At 39.5% G+C, this 20,646-nt stretch overlaps 2 protein-coding genes across 10 annotated transcripts in view; one reads left to right on the top strand and one right to left on the bottom strand.

Moving 5' to 3' along the window:
* The window catches only part of LOC309862944 (uncharacterized protein), a 68,022-nt gene extending 56,168 nt beyond the window's left edge, over positions 1 to 11,854 (bottom strand). For 5 of the 6 annotated variants that reach the window (XM_082727387.1, XM_082727390.1, XM_082727389.1 and 2 more), the window contains exons 1-3: positions 11,642 to 11,854; positions 5,398 to 5,451; positions 3,408 to 3,566 (exon numbers count right to left, since the gene is read on the bottom strand). In XM_082727387.1, coding sequence (XP_082583513.1) covers positions 3,408 to 3,566; positions 5,398 to 5,451; positions 11,642 to 11,705 — 277 coding nt within the window. In that variant the 5' untranslated portion in view covers positions 11,706 to 11,854. The remainder of the gene's footprint in view (positions 1 to 3,407; positions 3,567 to 5,397; positions 5,452 to 11,641) is intronic. The other variant, XR_014310807.1, reaches the window with a different exon arrangement.
* The window catches only part of SYNPO2 (synaptopodin 2), a 182,318-nt gene that overhangs the window by 35,745 nt on the left and 125,927 nt on the right, over positions 1 to 20,646 (top strand). Inside the window, exon 1 of one of the 4 annotated variants that reach the window (XM_082727367.1) lies at positions 12,083 to 12,163. The exons of the other annotated variants lie outside the window; for them this stretch is intronic. Within the exon in view, the coding sequence (XP_082583493.1) occupies positions 12,101 to 12,163 (63 nt within the window). The 5' untranslated portion in view covers positions 12,083 to 12,100. Of the gene's footprint in view, positions 1 to 12,082; positions 12,164 to 20,646 lie in introns of those variants that run through there. 4 annotated transcript variants of the gene reach the window in all.

Genomic DNA, 20,646 nt, shown 5'->3' with positions numbered 1-20,646 from the left:
GTTTGCATATAACACCAGTGCTCCATGCAGTACATGCCCTTGTTAATACCCATCACTAGCCTAACCCGTCCCATCTCTAAAACCCTCAGTTTGTTTCCTGGAGTCCATAGTTTCTCATGGTTTGTCTCCTACTCCGATTTCCCCTCCTTAATTTCCCCCTTCTTTCTCTTAATGTCCTCCATGCTATTCCCTATGTTCCACAAGTAAGTGAAACCATATGGTAATTGACTTTCTCTGCTTGACTTATTTCACTTAGTATAATATCCTCCAGTCCCATCCATGTGGGTACAAAATTTGGGTATTCATCCTTTCTGAAGGCTGAGTAATATTCCATTATGTATGTGGACCACATCTTCTTTATCCATTCATCAGTTGAAGGGCATCTCTGCTCTTTCCACAATTTGGCTGTTATGGACATTGCTGCTATGAACATTGGGGTGCACATGGCCCTTCTTTTCACTACATCTGTATCTTTGGGGTAAATACCCAGTAGTGAAATCGCAGGGTCATAGGGAAGCTCTATTTTTAATTTTTTGAGGAACTTCCACACTGTTTTCCAAAGTGGCTGCACCAACTTGCGTTCCCACTGACAGTGTAAGAGGGTTCCCTTTCTCCACAACTTCTCCAATGTTTGTTGTTTCTTGCCTTGTCAATTTTTGCCATTCTAACTGGTGTAAGGTGGTATCTCACTGTGGTTTTGATTTGAATTTCTCTGATGGCCAATGATGATGAACATTTTTCCATGTGTCTGTTAGCCATTTGTATGTCTTCTTTGGAGATGTCTGTTTATGTCTTCTGCCCATTGTTTGACTTGATTATTTGTTTTTTGGATGTTGAGTTTGAGAAGTTCTTTATAGATCTTGGATATCAGCCCTTTGTCTATAGTGTCATTTACAAATATCTTCTCTTGTTCTGTGGGTTGCCTCTTTGTTTTGGTGACCGTTTCCTTTGCTGTGCACAAGCTTTTGATCTTGATGAAGTTCCAAACAGAAGAATGGAACTCGACCATTCTCTTAAACCATACACAAAGATAAACTCAAAATGGATGAAAGACCTCAATGTGAGACAGGAATCCATTAAAATTCTAGAGAACATAGGCAGGAACCACTTTGCATCGGCCACAACAGCTTCTTTAAGACATGCCTCCAAAGGCAAGGGAAACAAAAATGAAAATGAAATTTTGGGACTTATCTAGCCTTTAAAGGTTGGGTTTTTGTAGGGCTTTGTGGTCAGCCTCCAGCCTTCTCACTGTGTGCACTATGCCTTGCATGCTAATACCATTCTCAGAGGTTCTACTGTCATCATCATGTTTATGGCTACATTGCTATCTCTAGCAGAGATCTTACCTTCCAGTCTGTCGTCTACACAACTGCCAGGCTAATGTCTGAAACACATGGCCCATGTCCTTTTCTGATTAAAACTCTTACCAAAAAATGAAACAAGATGGGATCAGGAGGGAGACAAACCATAAGAGACTCTTAATCTCACAAAATAAACTGAGGGTTGCCGGTGGGGGGGTGGTGGGATTAGGGATAGGGTGGTTGGGTTATGGACATTGGGGAGAGTATGTGATATGGTGAGTGCTGTGAAGTTTGTAAGCCTGATGATTCACAGACCTGTACCCCTGGGGCAAATAATACATTATATATTAATAAAAATAATCAAGAAAAAAACCCTCTTCCCAAAGCTCTTCAATTTGGGAAGGCAAGATCTTTTGTTAATGATGTTCTAATGCTCCAGCCTTATATCTTTTCAAACTACTTGAGCTATAAACTCAAGCAATACCAACAGCTTATAGTTATTTTTCATAGGAATTTGTTTATTTATGTATAATATACTTATTTTGCTATCCTGTCTTCATTCTTTTCCTTCAATATGCAGTTCTCTGTCCTTTACCTAACTTCTGTTACTTCCCCACCATAGCCTGGCTTGGCCTTGAATTAATTACCTCATCTCAGTGTCTTCATAATATTCTGTGCATATTGTTGTCACTTAACACATGTTTCACAATTATCTGTTTCTATGACTTTTTCCCTCACTACTCTGGGAGCACCCCGTGGGTAGATACTGTATCTTATTCATCTTGTATGTTTGGTGTCTACTGTGTGCTTGTAGAATGGTAAAATAAATGAGGAAGGAGTGAAGGTCAAAGTCAAACTCACATGGAAGATGGGTCTTTGTATTTCAGTATATTGTCTTAGCTACTGACTAATTCCAGTTAACTGTGTACAGATTTGTTTACTGTCAAATGCTTTTTTGTCACCAGTTCTAATAATTGGGTTCTCATTAGATATTGCCTGAAGTCCACATACGTCTGTCTCACGGGCAAAGCTGTTTCATTCTCTCAAGAAATCGTTCCATGTTAGAGAAAAAAGATTGGCTCTCTGTTCTAAGACCCATATGTAAACGGTCTCCTCTAGAAGTAAAAACGTGCTATATTTGTGGTGCTCCTGATTTTATCCTCTAAAGAATTCCCTGAAGAAACTCCAGTCCTGATTGACAGGATGGTCAGTCAATTTTGCTCTTAACTCTCTTTGACATATAGATGCATGGGACGTACATATTTTCTAACTGTATATTCTACTGGAACCTACATGTTCATACAGAGAGACACATACCATATTTATTTATGAAATCTAACAGCCTTTTCTGTGTATATTAACTCCTGGCATTTTAAAATTTCTGTCAGGTATGAATATGAGACTATTATAATAGGATAGAAAGACATACTGCTAGCTCACATTTTAAATTCCAAGGAAAAGTGTTCAGCAGGAATCTCAGTATATTTAGAGATCTCAGACAGCTAATAAGCTCAGTCTGTCAAGAAGAAACAAGTGTTTGTTTGTTTGTTTGTTTGTTTTACCAGAAGTATCATCCCCATAGTATAGTTTAGTCATATTTGGATTGGCTGGTCTTTGCTATGCATATATCTTTTTTTTTTTCCAAGATTTTATTTATTTGACAGAGAGAGAGAGATAGATCACAAGCAGGCATAGAGGCAGGCAGAAGGGGAAGCAGGCTCTCCGCTCAGCAGAGAGCCGGATTCGGGGCTCGATCCCAGGATCCTGAGATCATGACCTGAGCCGAAGGCAGAGGCTTAGCCTGCTGAGCCACCCAGGCTCCCCTGCTATGTATATATCTTTAATTATATACCTGTGCTAATAACAGCACCAGGTAAATCTTTTAAATAACATGAGAAATTCCCTGGATATGCATTAAAGAAACTGGGACATCTGGGTTCCTTGTATATATTTTCTCTGCCATACATACAGTATGGTGGCCACTTCGGAATATTGGTGTTTTAGCTAAATTTAGCTAAATTTCACACATAATGTGTTGAGAAAATCCAAATACTGACCTTGGAGGTTGCTTCCTAGCTCTGAGTACAAACATGATGGTTAACTGACTTATGTCATCCCTCGCGGCGCGCAGACGTGAACTGTTGAGTGTAGCCCAGGAAACACCACACACGGCACCCAGTTGGAGAGAATGCTGCCTTTTCACAGCACGGTAAACTTGTGCTCCTCCATAACACAGTGGCTTCTCCTCAGCATCTTGAACCATTCCTGTTGGAAAAATCCTTGCATGAGGAAGGACAGCATCCCAACAGGGAGCACTAAAACAATAACAACAACACAACTAAGTTCATGTGGCCACAAGTCTTTCCAGAAAGCCTTGAGGGGATTGTTATACTAAGTTTCAGTTAATGCTGATCTCAGCTGGAATAGTCTGCACTTCTGGGTTGTTTGTGTTTCGGTACACATGTAGTTGACAGGAGCTGTCTAGATATGTCAGATTCTACACATCTGTCAGTGAATCAAAGCCTTAAATGTGAGAGGTAGTACCCAGGGGCTTTGTGTGGGTGTGCAGCATTCCCCAGGGGATGAAGGACCAACAGATCATGAAGAGTTAGAGACATATCAAAACCATCCCTTCTGGTACAGGTATTCTCATACTCCAGGACCATACAGGTCTGCAGGAAATCTTTGCCGCTGCCTATTCTTCTTCTTTCTCTTTTTAAAGATTTTATTTATTTATTTGAGAGAGAGAGAGGGAGGAAATGTGTGGGGTATGGGGCGAGGGTCAGAGGGAGAGGGACAGGCTGACTTCCTGCTGAGCAGAAAGCCTACCGTGGGGCTCTATCCCAGGGCCCCAGGATCATGACCTGAGCTGAAGGCAGGTGCTTAACCAATTAGCCACCCAGGCGCTGCTCCTTCTGCTCCTCTCCCTTCTTTTTCTTCCCCTTCCTCCTTCTTTTCCTATTCTTCTTGATTGGAAATTGGCAGGAAAGGATCTTGTGGCATGACTAATGAGAAATAGAACATCTTTGAATTTGGCATTGCTTTTTGGTGCTATCATTTGGAATGGAACAAAGCCATGAACATTCTGAGTTAACTGTTCATAATAACATGGCCCTTAAGAGAGTAGAAATAGGGGTGGGATGTGTAATTATACTTCTCTGCCCAAGTAGGCTGATCGGGAATTGGTGCTCCAAAAGCTCATGTGCCAATTTCCAAGATATTTTAAAAAGGTCTAAGAAGTGCCAAGCTTTTTGCTAGGTACTGGGAAAAACAAAGATAAATTAGGCACAGATCCTGCCTCCAGAATGCACACAGTCCAGTCTGGGAGAAGCTAGCAGATTTTTACCAGGCAGATGAGGGAAAATACAACTGGAGCAGACGGGACAATATTTTCAGTGGCAAGGAGGCATGGCATGGTGTGCTGTGTTTCCACCCGTGTGAATGCAAAACAGAGCTGGGGATCATAGGAAGTAAACTGGGGAGGTGGGTGGGGGCCAGATTAGAAAAGCCTTTGTAAACTGTTGTGTGGATTTGGGGTTTTGTCCTTTGAGTGTGTGATAGGGCGCTATTAGCAAGAGTGAAATTTACTCACATAATTCTCAGGTTCTCATGGAGACGAAATAATCTTTTGCTTTTTGATATACATATGGAGCTGTTGGGAAGCTATTGCAACCATGGACTATGGTGAGGACATGAACTGTGGCGGCATTGGGGGTGGGGGATGCACTGAGGAGAACGGGACGCAGTTAAGAAATGTTTAGGTAGGGACGCCTGGGTGGCTCAGTTGGTTAAGCAGCTGCCTTTGGCTCAGGTCATGATCCCGGCATCCTGGGATCGAGTCCCATATCGGGCTCCTTGCTCGGCAGGGAGCCTGCTTCTCCCTCTGCCTCTGCCTGCCATTCTGTCTGCCTGTGCTTGCTCTCTCCCCCCCTCTCTCTGATAAATAAATAAAATCTTAAAAAAAAAAAAAAAAAAAAGAAATGTTTAGGTAATGCAGTGGAAAGGTCTTGATGATCAATTGGAAGTAAGAGGAAAGAGTAATAAGGGTGATTAAAGGAATATTTCTTTCTGCCTTGATTAAATGGTGTTGGCAAACCTGTATGATGTGGAGAACCCTGACAGCCAGGCTGCAGTTGGGGCTCCAAAGTCTCTAGAAATTAAAGAGAAAATTATAGCTAGTTAAAGAGTCACGATAGCAAAAGGTGTAATAAAAGAAAAATGCAGAAGTGCTATAAGGCATAAGTGTAATGAATGTAAATTACTACTGTTGTAGTTAAAAATGCTTTAGGCTGTAGAGGAGCCAGGGTTCTGTCCCCCAGCTCTCCTAAGTCTGGCAGAGCCTGGGGGGTTCCATAAAGAGAGCATGCTCTCCGCCCCCCAGGGTCCTGGCTCTGTGAGCCCATGCAGAAGCAGCACTGATGCTCCCTTTTTCCGCCCCTGCCAGGACTGTCCCCGTCCATAGATCGAGGCATCCTTAGGGACACACCAGCTGTCCTCCATCATGTTTGCTCTCACTCTCTGGAGTCTTCTGTCCCTTTCCCCTTTAGCAAAAAAACAAGACCTGCACTCTCACATGCGAATGAACTCCTCTTGGTCCTGTCTCACCAATTTGCCAGACATTCCTAGTCTTGCCTGGACCCTAGCAACTGACGGGTGCAGAAGCAAGTTGAAATTCCTGCCATGGGTATTTTCTGCGTTAAAAAAAAAAATCTGAAATTCGACATTATTCAGATATTTGCTCTCATTTTCCTAACTCATAGTGACTGCCAGATTCTCTTGATTTTATGTTATTAACAAGACATAAAATGTGGGAATCAGGAAGGACCGTGAAGAGTACGTTGACCAACGCTATCATCCTTTTACAGATGAGGAAAATGAGGCTCGTGATTGTAAAGTAAATTGTGAGTTGACTAAACTCTACAACCAGGTAGTGTCTGGGCCAAGTCTAGACCTAAGCGCAGTCATTCTCAAACATTACCTTTCTGCTTCCCAGAGCTTTTTTTTGAAATTGCATTGGGGAGAGAGAGAAAGGGAGTTGGAGAGGTAGAATGAAAGAGAGGCAGAGAGAGAAAACAAGTGAGAGGAAGAGAGGAAAAGGGAAAGAGGTGTGTCTCCTAGGTTTAAAGACATTAGCCCTCCCTGCCGGGCTGGAAAAGTAGAATTTTCAAAAAATGGCATTTGAATTGTATAGTCCAGTAGCGTAGCTTTAAGATAGCATTACATTATGCCTCTTTTTTTTTTAAGATTTTATTTATTTATTTTGAGAGAGAGAGAGATACAGATAGTGAAAGAGGGACCAGGAGCAGGGGCAGAGGGAGAAGCAGGCTTCCCGCCGAGCAGGGAGCCCGATGTAGGGCCCGATCCCAGGACCCTAGGATCATGATCTGAGCCGAAGGCAGATGCTCAACCGACTGAGCCACCCAGGCCCCTACATTATGCCTCTTGTGAATGTAGGAACTTGTACCTGCTTTTTGATATGTAGTGGTGACTACATTTGATATGTAGGGTTGCATTTAATGATGCTATTCTAGACCTTGTTTTTTATCCTAAAAGTGATTGAGGATCTACAGCTGTAAGAGAACTTTGGGGATGATGGATGTTTACCGGCCTGTGGATGAATGCAGAGTTTGTGAGGGCTGTTGCTGCTCTTGGTACTTAGTAGTTGTTACTGGCTTTATGTATATACTCTATTGGTATACTTGGAGTTTTGGAAACTTTAAGCTGTGCTGTCATTCTTGGGGAAAAAAGCATTCTGCTTGTATATGGTATTGTATAGAAATTGGTCAGGAGACTGTTGATCTAGAAATACTAAAGTTCTCCCCCATTTCACCTTTATAACGTTCTTTATTAAATATGTACATGGGTTGATGGCAGACATGAATATTCTCTTTAAAAAAAAAAAAAAGCATTTGTGAATACTTATTGCACTACATCCTGGGAGGAAGAGGGTGTCTGCAGCTGGAGATCTGAGAGGCTGGGCTGCCTGGCTCCCATGACGGGAGGTTTGCTAGGCAACCAGAGCAGGTTTTCAAACCAGCTTAGATATTCCTGCCTGGCCTGCTGCCATCCTCTAGGAAGGCAAGTAGACACTGTAAATTAGAACTGACCATAATGGCTGACGTGTTACCCTTTAAGAAGTGTTGATATTTTATAGCAACAGGTTTGTTTGTGCAGAACTAATCAGTCCATGTAGGGGTTTATTAGCTAATTGGTCAGGATCAAAACTTATAAAAAGCATTTGGAAAACAGTCTTCTGTGATTACACTGTAGAAAAAACACTTCTGATGAAGTCAGAAGTGTTGATCTTTGAGAAAGCTTGCCAACCTGCATATAAATTTGTGTGGGAAGAAATATATTTAAAATATGTCCTTCTATAGTAAACTTTAAAAAAGCTTCTCTGAGCAAAGGAAAAAAAAAAAACAGATGGCATAGGTCTTATTAGGTCATAACTGATACTCTGAGACTTGAAAATCCAGACCAGTTCCAGCAACGTCCAAAAATGTTTGCAGTGACATTTCTTTAGCAAGATTAGACATTACTCAGAAAGTCTCAGATCATTAAGAAAAGAGGTTTTCAAGAAAGCCTCCATTATTTGTTCCTTTATTTTATACATGTCTGGTGAAGGGGATTAGCCCACTTATTAGAGGGAACCACAATGCCTACACCTAGTTACCCCGGGATACTGTCAGCAAAGTTTGACTATGTTGTATTTTTGTGTTTATATACTTGCATATAAATACATAGTAAGATGTAAAGCAACTTCAAAAACCCTGGGTAATGACTTGTTTCTTGTTCGTGAACTAAGCCACATTCCATAGCAATGCGCTCTTGTCCTCCACTCTACTTCCTTGATGATAGCATTTATCATGTTGTCATAAACAATACCTATTTAATTAACCATTTTCCATAGAAGCTCTGTGAGGGAGGAATTGTTTTATTCTGTTTCTTTGCCAGAACTCAGCAAAGTTTCTGGTCTGTGGTCACACAGAGAAAAAAGCAGAGGTAAGAAAGAGAAAGGAAAGAAACGGAAAGAAAGAAAGAGAGAGGAAGGAAGAAAACGAAAGGGAGAGAAGGAGGGAGGCCTGGAAGGAGAGAAAGAGGAAGGAGAAAGGGAAAGAAGAAGAAGGGAGAACAGAAACAAAAATAAAGCTAGCTGAGGTGCACCTCGGTGGCTCCGTCAGTTAAGCATGTGAGTCTTGATTTCAGCTCAGGTCATGATTTCAGGGTCAGGGGATCAAACCCCAAGTCTGCTTGTCCTTCTCCCTCTGCTCCTCTGCCCCTCTTCCTAAAATAAACAAGCAAACAAATAAATAAAATTTAAAGATAATAAAGCTAGCTGAGTGGCTCTTTTTCTTTTCTTTTTTAAAAAGATTTATTTATTTATTTGACACAAAGAGAGAGAGAGAGAGAGATCACAAGTAGGTAGAGAGGCAGGCAGAGAGAGAGAGATGGGGAAGCAGGCTCCCCTGCTAAGCAGGGAGCCCGATGCGGGGCTCGAACCGAGGACCCTGAGATCATGACCCGAGCCGAAGGCAGAGGCTTAACCCACTGAGCCACCCAGGTGCCCCTGTTTCATATTCACAGTTAAAATAAGGAACTGGCCAATTCTTTGGACCTTTAAAAAATTCAGATGACGGGCACCTAGGTGGCTCATTGGGTTTAAGCCTCTGCCTTCAGCTCAGGTCATGATCCCACAGTCCTGGGATTGAGCCCTGCATCGGGCTCTCTGCTTGGCTGGGAACCTGCTTCCTCCTCTCTCTCTGCCTGCTTCTCTGCCAACTTGTGATCTCTGTCTGTCAAATGAATAAATAAAATATTTTCTAAAAAAAATTCAGATGAATGTTTTCTTCCGAATGTTTGTTATCAGAAACTGAGTTACTTATATCTTAAAATTTATAACATAAAATAAAATTTATAACATAAAAAATTCATAAAATTTATCAACATAAAGACTTCAGTATGTCCTTTGAGAAAATCAGGTACCCTCTCAAAGTTTTAAAAAATCAAGAGGTTTCTAATCTTGTTTCAGCTAATTTTTAAAAAAAAGATTCCATTTATTTATTTGACAGAGAGAGACACAGTGATGTGAGGCTCAATCCCTGGATTCTGGGATCATGATCTGAGCCAGAAGGCAGACACCCAAACCCAAGGACTGAGCCACCCAGGCATCCTTTGTTTTAGCTAATTATGCAGAAAAAAAATACATTTGGTTGCATTTTCCCAAGTAGAGAATAACTGGCTTTTAATTTTTAATAAAATAATTTATACTTCATTTCTTGTTCAGTTAAATCCTATCCCTCACTTTAGCCTAATGATTTCTTTTAATCCTCATTTTTTTTTGTTGTTTACACAAATAGAGTCCTTCAAGATCTCCCAAGACCCTGCAAAACTGAAAAATTTTCAGTAGGTTAACTCTGATGGAATGTTCCTGAAAGTACATGTGTACTTTGTAAAACAAAAATATATAGTGATTATTGTAACTTGTAGCTAGATTGATATAGATTAAGTAAAATTCCATTAATTAGAACCCTCAGTCAACTGATTTATCATGGGTGTGTATTTTTGTTTTGGATTTATTTATTTTCTACATTCCGCATTTAGAAGAAAAAGGTAAAGAATTAAGAAAACAAGTAGATAGCATTAATTTAGTAAACAAAAACTGTATCTTTAATAGTATATTGTTCGAATAGATGCTTACAATGATAATCCTTTAGATTAGCATTCATACTGACCCTATCAGAATGTGACTAAGAATTTACAGGGGTGTCTGGGTAGCTCAGTTGGTTGGGCAACTGCCTTCAGCTCAGTTCATGATCCTGGAGTCCTGGGATCAAGTCCCTCATTGGGCTCCCTGCTTGGTGGGGAGTCTGATTTTCCTTTTAACCCTCCCCCTCTCATACTCTATCTCTCTCTCTCTCATGCTCTCTCTCAAATAAATAAATAAAATTTTAGAAAAAAAATTTATAGAGAGCCCGTTATGTGTGTAACATTGCATTAGGTACTCAGGCAGAGCGTGTATGTGCTAACAACTGAATATTTATTAAGGATGTGTTATGTGCCAGGTGTAATGCTAAAGCTTTATCTGTGTTGCCTCATTTAATCCACACAAATGTCACAGGAGGAAGATAATATTTTTTTTCCAGTTTTACACATCCAGCAAGTAATGAAACAAGTAACTTGGAGGAGATTGCCTAGCTAGGATTTTAACACAAACTTGGTCCTGGATTTTTCTCTGTTGCTCTGGTTATGTTATTTTAGAACTTTCTTACCATCTTCCCCATTATTTCCTTCCCACCCCTACTCTTGATCTATGTTGTGCATACTTGTGGTATCGCATTCATTTATTTTTTTAAAAGATTTATTTATTTATTAGAGAGAGAGAGTGTGTGTGAGCGTGCGCGCAGATGTGGAGGAGGAGCAGAGGGAGAAAGAGAGAGAGAATCCCAAGCAGATCCCCACTGAGCACAGAACCCGTCATGTGGTCCCACCCCAGGACCCCCAGATCATAAAATCAAGAGTTGAGCCAAAATCAAGAGTTGGTGGCTCAACTAACTGAGTCCAACAGGTGCCCCTGTTATCATATTTATTATGTATTATATGGACAGAGTTTGCATCTTAAAAAAAAAAAATACTTTGTCTTGGGATGCTTGGGTGGCTCAGTCAGTTATAAGCCTCTGCCTTTGGCTCCAATCATGATCTCAGGGTCTTAGGATCAGACTCCACATCAGGCTCCCTGAGCAAGGAGCTTACTTCTCCCTCTGCCTGCTGTTCCCCCTGCTTGTAAATTCTCTCTCTCTGACATGAATAAATAAAACCTTTAAAACAAACAAAAAACCAACCCCCCCTCCAAATTTGTTTTTCTCATTAGAACACTAGTTCTTTGAAGTCATGGTATAGGTCTTTTTCATATTGGTAGGAAAGAGCCTCCTAGCATAGCACCTGCCATTTAATAAGAATTTCATAAATATTTGGCAAGAAATGAGCAGTTGTATTTGGGTTTATCTCCTTCATTAGATCAGGACTACCTCAAGGATAAAGATGTATCTGACTTATAAATTCCTTACCCATGGTGATGACTCAAATGAATAGTTACTGAGTTAAATAAGGGTTAAAATGAGTGTTATTATGTTGTATTAACTAAGATATGAGAATATTGTCACATCTTATGCAGATTTTCAAAAGGGTACCTGTAATACCTTCCAATTTAAAAAGAAGGTATTACAAGACCTTCCAATTTAAAAAGAACATTGTTGTATTCTCAGAATAAACTTGAGAAATTAGAAACTCAGAGGTAAGGAACATGGACCCTTGTAGAATTTGTCTTGTCAGCATTCACAGACCTGTAAGTGGCAGAGCTGGAATGAGAATATAAGTCTTCTGACTCCTAGTTTGAGTCCTTGCCATGATAAGTAAAATATTTCACAGCTGACATTTCCATTTATGAGCACACTTAATACCACCATATCCAGGGTGATTAGGCTATTCTTTTTTTTTTTTTTTTTTTAATACTTGTCGCCCTCGACCCACAAGGACGACAAGAAGCCTGGTTCGGTGTTAATGCTTCATTCCTTTGTTTAATGCTTCATCACCCCTTTATTTCGTCAACTTCCTTAGCTTATATGCAGTAGGGTGACCAATAAGGGGCCAAGCAATGGGGAGAGCCAGTGAGAGTCCTGTTACTATGCTGATTAAATTTGAAACAGCCAATGACTATGTCCTCCTTTAGGTGGGCTTCACCAGAACGTTCGTTGTTTACTTGCAGCATATTTTGCTGGCAGTGAGCCAAGCACCATCTTGTAATGGCGGGGACTTTCCTGGCCGGAGGCGGTCCCCGACAATACTTATTGAACATTCACAAAATGGTAGGTTCCATTGTGAAAAATTTTATACATCTGTCCTGTACTCCCAAGAAATTTGACTCTCCCTAAAAGGGGGAAAAGAAAAAGCAATTCTATATGAATCCATATATCCATATATCCATACCACTTGTTTTCTCTGTGCTAAACTGTGCAATGATCTAACTCTGCTGCACAGATCAGAAATAGCCCAGAGTAAGTGAGGGATAGAAAATGATCTAAGCAAATCAGTGGGATCGCAGATTCTCCAGAACCAGGTCTACACCCAGTCTATAACTACTCACCTGGATACAGTAGTCTCTTTCCATTCCTGTGGTTCAGTGCATCTTGGATTGGGATTCCCAATGCATGCCCCAGACGTTTATAGAATGCCTACTACAGGACCAGTCTTACACATCATTAAAAAAAAAATCAGCAAATAGTTGTTTATATTTTGGGGTAAAAACTCCTTACTCTATCAGTCATTAATTTCAATTTATTGAGGTACAGGGGCTCTTTATCCCCCCCTTGAATTAAACACTTCTCTGTTCAACATGTCTACAGGTCCCCATTTTAGAAGGTGAATCTTGCATAGTGGAACATTAAGTAAGTGTGCCAGGGGCTAACCATCACTTGATTTTGTGGTTACCCACAGCCTTGTAATCTTTTCCCTCTGTGGGTTATCTTTTTTCCTGACCCAAATGGCTTCCAAGCAGACTTCTAATAATATGCCAACTATTTATAAGACTTTTCACTTCCAAGATCTCAGAATGTTCAAAAATAGATGAGAGTGGTTTTTTTTTTTCTTTTTGACATATCTGTATTCAGAGATAGAGGCAGCATTGACCCCTAAGGGATAAGGTAGCATTTAGAGTGAGATTCAAAGAAGATTCTGGCTTAGGAAAAGAAGTGCTCTCAAAAGCTTCTCATACTTGCTGTCAAAAATATAGAGCCGAGAGTTCTGAAGTTGTAAATATACTTGTTTATATGTGATAGGTTTTTAAAAAAATTTTATTTATTTGAGAGATAGAGTGTGTGTGTGTGAGAGAGAGAGACAGAGAGAGACAGAGAGAGAGAGAATGAGCGGGGAGGAGGGGCAGAGGGAGAGGGAGAAGCAGGCTCCCCACTGAGCAGGGAACCCAATGCCAGGCTTGATCCCAGGACCCTGAGATCATGCCCCGAGCCAAAGCAGACAGATGCCTAACTGACTGAACCACCCAGGTGTCACTGTGATGGGTTATTGTTAATTAAAAAAAAAATCATCTATAAAAGTGAGCATTTTGAAGTAATTTATCTCCTACTACTTATAAAATTTCAATTCCTTTGAATGATTCTTGCTTACTGTAGCCAACAATATCTAGATTTCATGCACTACAGATAATTTTATTCTGGCTGAATAAAAAACTTTCATGGGAATTAGGCACAGAACCTATTTAAGGCTGGGATTTACCCCAAAATGGTGCTTTCTGTGTGAACATGAGGTTGAAAGGTAAGAACTTCTTTTCTGCGATTTAAAACCAGAAATATTAAATAACCATTGTTAATGAAATTGATAGACAAATGCTTGACAGTACATAGGCATTATCATATCAGAACAAGAACCCACCTTTCTAGAGTGTTTCTTACACATTTTCCAAGCACCCTGTTGGGTGGTCTCTGCAACATTTCCCATTCCTCTGTGTCTGGCTGTAGGAGTCTTCTGCAAACAGCAATCATGTGAAGAAATGTACTAGAACATGCTCTACCCTGAAAAGCTACAATTTTATTTTTAAGCCAGAACTTGCTGAAATCCATTTTTCTAAGAGGAGAACTGAGTAAAAGGACATAAAAATAAATTTTAAGGGAAAGGAACAAGTGAAACTATTTTATCTTGGCACTGAAAAAGAAAAGTTTTGAATTGTCTTGAATTCTTTGAATTCAACTGAAAGGAAAGCCTTACTTGGTTTTAGGGATATTCTGGCAAAACAATATTTATCACAGGTTTCTAGAGCTGGAATCTATGAGATTCACTAAAATAAGAACCAGGTATAACCTTTAAGTAATGTTACATAGGGTAGTACATCCTAGAATTTTTGTTGCGATGCTACACGGAGAAAATAAAAATATTTCTGTTGCATTTTGGGTAACAGATAAGCTGCTTCTGGCCAGACACTCCTGATATATGGTCTTGGTCTACCTGGAGCCCTACCCAACTCTCCTGAGGACTGAAAAAAAAAAATTTTTTTTTTTTCAACATACTCATGGGCCACAAGCCAGCAGGCAAAATTAATGCTAATATTTGGTTTTAGTATAAGTCTTTGAATTTCACTATTTATTTTAAAATTTATATATAGGCATAGATGAGTAAAGACTAGTAAAATTTGAACCTGGATGTGGGTCAAAAACCATTCTATAGAATCAAAATATGAAATATTGAGATGTAGCATGCAAAGTAATTTATGGTTCTTATAGTTTTAGTGTTGAGAAGTTATCAAAACTTTAAACAAATTGAGAAATTATATAAGCATTTAATATAGTCAACTCACAAAGGCATTAACACTGCAGGATTTATGAATTGATTATAACTGCTTTTTTTTCTTCCATTGACAGTAGCCGTGCGGGGGATGGAGGGAGACGAATTGAGTTTGTGCATGTGGAATGAAAAGTTTTCTATAAAACTGCTTGAATCTGTTTTAAATGCTTAGTAATTTTTTAGTTGAAATTTCGGCAAACATGCTTTATTCTGAAAGAGATACTAATGGTCCTGAGACCCAAATGGAGATTTTTATGATTCTCAGGGACCAATATTAGAGAAATCTCTTGGTTGCTAAGTGGATCTCTTGATGCACCATGTAACTGGTTTCCTTTTCACTTTCTTTCTGAGAATGGGTCACTTTACACATATTTGGGTAAGAATCAGAGTTAGGAATCCATTGTTTTCATGTGTGGAAAACACAAACGGCTTAAGAGACTTCACTGGGTCATGTAATGGAAAAGGCCATTGGGAGAACTGGCTTTAGGCAGGGCTTGATCTGCTGATGTCCATGACATGAAAGGTCCAGGTCTTTGCCTGTTGTCTTTGTTCACCTCATTCCTGTGTGGTCCCAAGATGTCTACCAATTATTATCTATCTCTTTTCCCTGTGGTGGAAATAAAACATATCTGTCCCACATTCCTAAGAAATCAGATTGGATTAAATCACATGGTCACCCCTAAACCAATCATCATGGCCAGAGAAATGGAATGCACTAATTACTTAGTCTAACTGCTCTCCCACAATTTCCAATGTGATGCCGGTGAACTACACAAGTCATCCAATGGAAATTTATGACTGTTAGAGTTATTTGTAAGAAGAATGAATGCTAGAGAAAATCATTACATGGTGAATTTTAGAAATAGAAGGAGAGTTTAGAATCTTTAGCTAAATGCCTTTCTGATTGATCAATCTTTACAAAAAAAGTAAAATGGTCATTTAGTCTCTGTGGGTATCACTAATGACAGTGAGTCACTCTAGCTTGTTTGATTTTTGAACAGTTGTATTAGGAAAGGCTTCCTTTACCTTGAGCAAAAGCCCTTTGTCCTTCATCAGTTGGACCCTGTTTTGCTATTTGTGGCCACAAAAAGTAAATTCAATTCTTCTTCTTCAATGTAGACTTTTTGTATAAATTGAAGATAGTTAAGATAGTCATCCTTATTCTTTCCTCTCCAGGCTCAACATCCCCATGATCTCATCTGTTATTGATGTTGAAAGGTTTAAAATAGCCTCACTCTTTTGGCCTCTCTTCTATTTGTGAATTCTGGCTAATTAATTCCAAACTCAGACACCCTCTTCCATATACTGAAAGAAAGACTCCCAATGTGGCTATTGAAAAGTGGTTTATTGCCATATGTGTGAGCAGAAAGATATTGAGGAAAAGGAGGCTAAATCTCTTGAAACAATTTTTTTTTAAAGATTTTATTTATTTATGAGAGAGAGTGAGAGAGAAAGAGCAAGAGAGTGAGAAAGAGAAAATGAGTAGTGGGGGAGGGGCAGAGGGAGAAGCAGACTCTTCATCAAGCAATCCCAGGACCCTGGGACAAAGATATGAGCCAAAGGCAGATGCTTAACTGATTGAGCCACCTAGGTACTCCAAGGAGGCCAAATCTCATGGAGAATAACTTGAACAGCAATCTATAGAAGAAGCCAGTCTCAGGACTAGTTACTTAAATTATCTATAGCTAGAATGTGTTCAGAAAATATGTTTTGGGATATGATTCCTCAAATCTTTAACCATTAACATTGGGTTTAATTACTGATTTTTTTTTTGTTGGAGTTTTGATATATAATTTGTAAAACATTATGAATTATTAGTATTTTGATAAATAAGTACCTAATATATATGATATCTATATATAATAATAGATATTTGTGTATATATTGTATATATAATGTATATATATTCAAATATAAATATATATATATTCTATTTTGTTTTTTAAAATAATTCTCGGGACGCCTGGGTGGCTCAGTTGGTTAAGCAGCTGCCTTCAGCTCAGGTCATGATCCCAGCGTCCTGGGATCGAGTCCCACATCGCGCTCCTTGCTCAGCGGGGAGCCTGCTTCTCCCTCTGCCTCTGCCTGCCATTCTGTCTGCCTGTGCTCGCTCTCTCCCCTTCTCTCTCTCTGATAAATAAATAAAATCTTAAAAAAAAATAAAATAAAATAATTCTCTTTATTTTGTCTTATAAAAATGAAATAGGAAGTAGTACATCAATATGTGTGGTCATTTGTCATGAGAGAACTCTCAGTTCTCTTCTTCATGTAAACGTTCTCCAGCACAGTGACAGCCTCCCAGGAGCCACAACTTGAAGCACTTGAGTATCATGAAAAATTTATAGTGGTATTAATTCTAAAAAAGGACTGCTCCCACTCAGACACAGGAAAGTGGGAAGGAGTTGAGCACTGATTTAAGGAACACCTCTGATGAGGTTTTGGCATGCCTTCTTTTTCATCTGGTCTGCCACCAGCTCCTGTAACCTTACTTATACAATACACTGTGGGCATGCTCTCTCTCTTCCAGCTTCACTGCCACCACTAGCCCAAGCATCATCCCAACCATTTGGGACTCCTGCCATGGCCTCCAGCCTAGTCTCTTCCCATCCTCCAGTCCATTGTCCAAACAGTAGCCAGACAAATTTAAAATGCAAATAGGATCATGTCTCTCTTTACTCATAGAAAGGTCTTCAGTTGCTTTTCATTGTACTTGGGATTATAGAAAATCCTTCACCAGTCTTTGAGGTTCTGCCTACTCGTCCAAGCGCATTTCTCTCCATTCTCTCAGTTGTTCAGTACATTCCAAATATACTTACTTTCTTTTAGTTCCATTACTGAAATAAACTCTTTTCTGCCTCAGGGTTCTTGCATATGCCCTCTTTGCTGCTTAGAACACTCCCCAATTCTTTGCCTCTCTACATCCTACTAATCATTAGCTCTTACCCCAAGGGTTCTTAACTCCCCTTTCTTCCCTGACAGCCCCACTTCAGACCCTGTGTTTTATTCTCTAACAATATCCTCTACCTATCTTTCAGAGCACCTATGTATGTATTGTTTGAATGTCTGAAGTTCACCTCAGCTAGTAGATCACAGGTTGCAGGAGGAGTAGGTTGGCTCACTATTGGATTTCCAAGATGTGGTCGAGCTACATGGGTTTGAATCCTTGTGCCCTCACATGGCAACTCTACCATGAATACTCAGCCTCAGTTTCTTCACCTGTGCAATAGAAAATATAATAATATATTTTTTACAGGAGTATTGCAAGGATCAAACTACAAATTCCATGTAAAGTGCTATATAGAGTACCTGGCACGTAATAGGTATTCAGTCTATATTGGTTATTACTATATTATTGCTTTTAGGATATATTATTGTCAGCAAAAGCTGCTAGGAAATTGTTTAAGTTTCTTGAATAATTTTAAAAAGTTTCTTGAATAATTTTAAAAATTAAATAAATAGTTTAATAATTCTACAAGTTAGAATAGCACTAAAATACTTTTTGTTTTCTTTTTAAGATTTTGTTTATTTGACAGAGAGAAAGCAGGCAGAGAGACAGGGAAGCAGGCTACCTGCTAAGCAGAGAGCCCAATGCGGTGCTCGATCCCAGGACCCTGGGACCATGACCCGAGCTGAAGGCAGAGGCTTAAACTACTGAGCAACCCAGGTGCCCCAAAATACATGTTTTTTAACTGATAGCTTCCCTGTTCATTTATAATTGTCTAATATTTCAGCTTAGCAATGCTAAAACATAATTTAACCTGTTTCAGAGGTTTTCAAATATGTTGGGTTTTTTTAATGTGCAGATTATATAACACTTATTTTCAGATGCTTAGAAAAATAATCCATTGCTACTTTTTATTTTTCCATTGAGATTTCTTAGTTTAGCAGATTTTTTAAAAAGAATTAATTAATTAATTAATTTAGAGTGTGAGTGGGTCTGGGGGATGGGTGGGAAGGGGCAGAGGGAGAGGGAGAGAGAGAATTTCAAGTGGACTCTGGACTGAGCACAGAGGCCAATATAGGGCTTGATCCCAAGACCCCGAGATCATGACCTGAGCAGAAATCAAGAGTTAGACACTTAGCCCACTGAGCCACCCCAGGTGCCCCAGTTCAGTAGGTTTTAAATGCAGGGGAAACTGGTTGGGCCTCTTGACAAAGAAATGTTTTGTTTTTAAAAACTTCAGCTTTTGGAGAATAATGGCAATTTTTCCTTTGTTTCTTTCCTTCTCTTCATCATGGGATTTTCATGGGGGAGACTTTTATACCTTTGGTGAGATCTATAGAGGAAAAATACCAGATAGTGTAAAAGGATTATGACAGTGTATAGATTTTCTCTGTCAGACACCTTTCTTTGGGTAAATATTTGTATGAAATGAGGCACAGAATTTAAAATAGCCCTAAAGAAGCCGCATACTCTCCTTGACAACAACAACAACAAAAAAGTTTGTGTATTAACAGTTGGTTTAACAGTGTCTGGCAGAGAGAAATAAAGACAAAAATATACTTTGGTCCCATAATATTTATAGCATTGCCAGTTTAATCATTGTGCCCTATTTAGGAATATTTTTTGAGTGAGCTTTATTTTAATGTCCAAGAACACAGTCGTAAGTTGGTGGCAGGGAAGCTCAGTCTCTGCAAAAGTCAAGAGAATACATTTCTGTGCTCGTCCATGAAGGACTGAGAAGGCCCTCGCATTGTAAAACTCATGCATTCTTGTACATCTTGACATAGAAGACATCAGTAACGATGGGACAGCCACTTGGAAATGTTGTGTTCTGTTTAATATGCTTTTGTAATAAACACTGTCTTCATGAGTTTATAAGTGAGAAAGGCAAGAGATTCCATTCTGTAGTTCTGAGTAATGCATATCCACATATGGCAGCAGCTTGTTTGTATGGGACGCCCATTGTTAGAGAACGAGCTGCTCCCCAGAACGCACATATTCCAGATAGCCAGAAGTTCAGCTGAAATGCATAATTACTTTACATTTTGAATCTTTCTAACATTTATATAACCTTTGCTGTAAAAGCTAAAAACCAAAAATAATTTCCGTTGTACTATAAATCTATCAAAAATGTCCACATATTCTCTTGGCTTACTGAGAGTTCTATCTGTTTTAATTTAGCCTCCTTGTAGACTCCATGTTCTCACAGGGACATCACTTTCTGATTTGTACTGTGTTAAAGTTTGTGAACATGTCAGCACTTACACCGAGGGACACTAGACTGCCATATACAAAGCTTTTTAGCTTCTTCTCTTTCATTTTAAGTTCTCTGTGAGAGTATGTGTGCCTCTAGTTCCATCTCCCATCTGTTTTTTAACCACTGGTGGGTTAGAAAATGTATTAGAATTATTTCCAAAACAAGAGTAAATTGGCTTCAAGTGATTGCATAAGGACCACTCTATGCATCAAGCATGATAACTTACTTTTCTTCTTTGATTCAACAAAGACAAATTGAATGTCTACTTTGTGCTCATTATTGGACTGGGGACACTGTGGTGAGAATGGTGTCTGCCATCAGGGGGACGTGCATCTGCCGAGACTCATGCTGTAACAGAGGAGGGACACTTATTCCTACCTGGGGATTGTCAAAGAAAGCACTACAAAAGAGACAGTGGTTCAAAGTGAGTTTTCAGCAAAGAAGCCTGACAGAATAGTTTTTCAGATGAATAAGGTAGTGATGGGGGGGGGGAGGTGGAAGGAGATGGAGAAGTGAGAATTCCAGGCAAAAGTTTGCCCTCCTACCTCTCCTGTCACTTCGTCTCAGTCTTCCCTGATGGCTCCTCTTCTTCTTGTTGATTAATGTGGATGTTTCTCTTGCTTCTGACTGAACTCTTTTCCTGTCATTCAACTCATTTTTCCAGCATCATTCATAGCTACCATTTCCATTTCTTGGAGGTGATTTTTCAATTGTTTAGACATTATTTTTAAGTGTTCTATCTCTAGAGCATCATCTCTCTTCTCGTTCCAGACCATCATATCCAAATGAATTCCAGA

This window comes from Mustela nivalis (assembly GCF_964662115.1).
Source record: "Mustela nivalis genome assembly, chromosome: 4".
Taxonomy (NCBI): Eukaryota; Metazoa; Chordata; class Mammalia; order Carnivora; family Mustelidae; genus Mustela; species Mustela nivalis.
The sequence above is the reverse complement of the archived record's forward strand: the minus strand, read 5'-3'. Positions and strand labels throughout refer to the sequence as shown.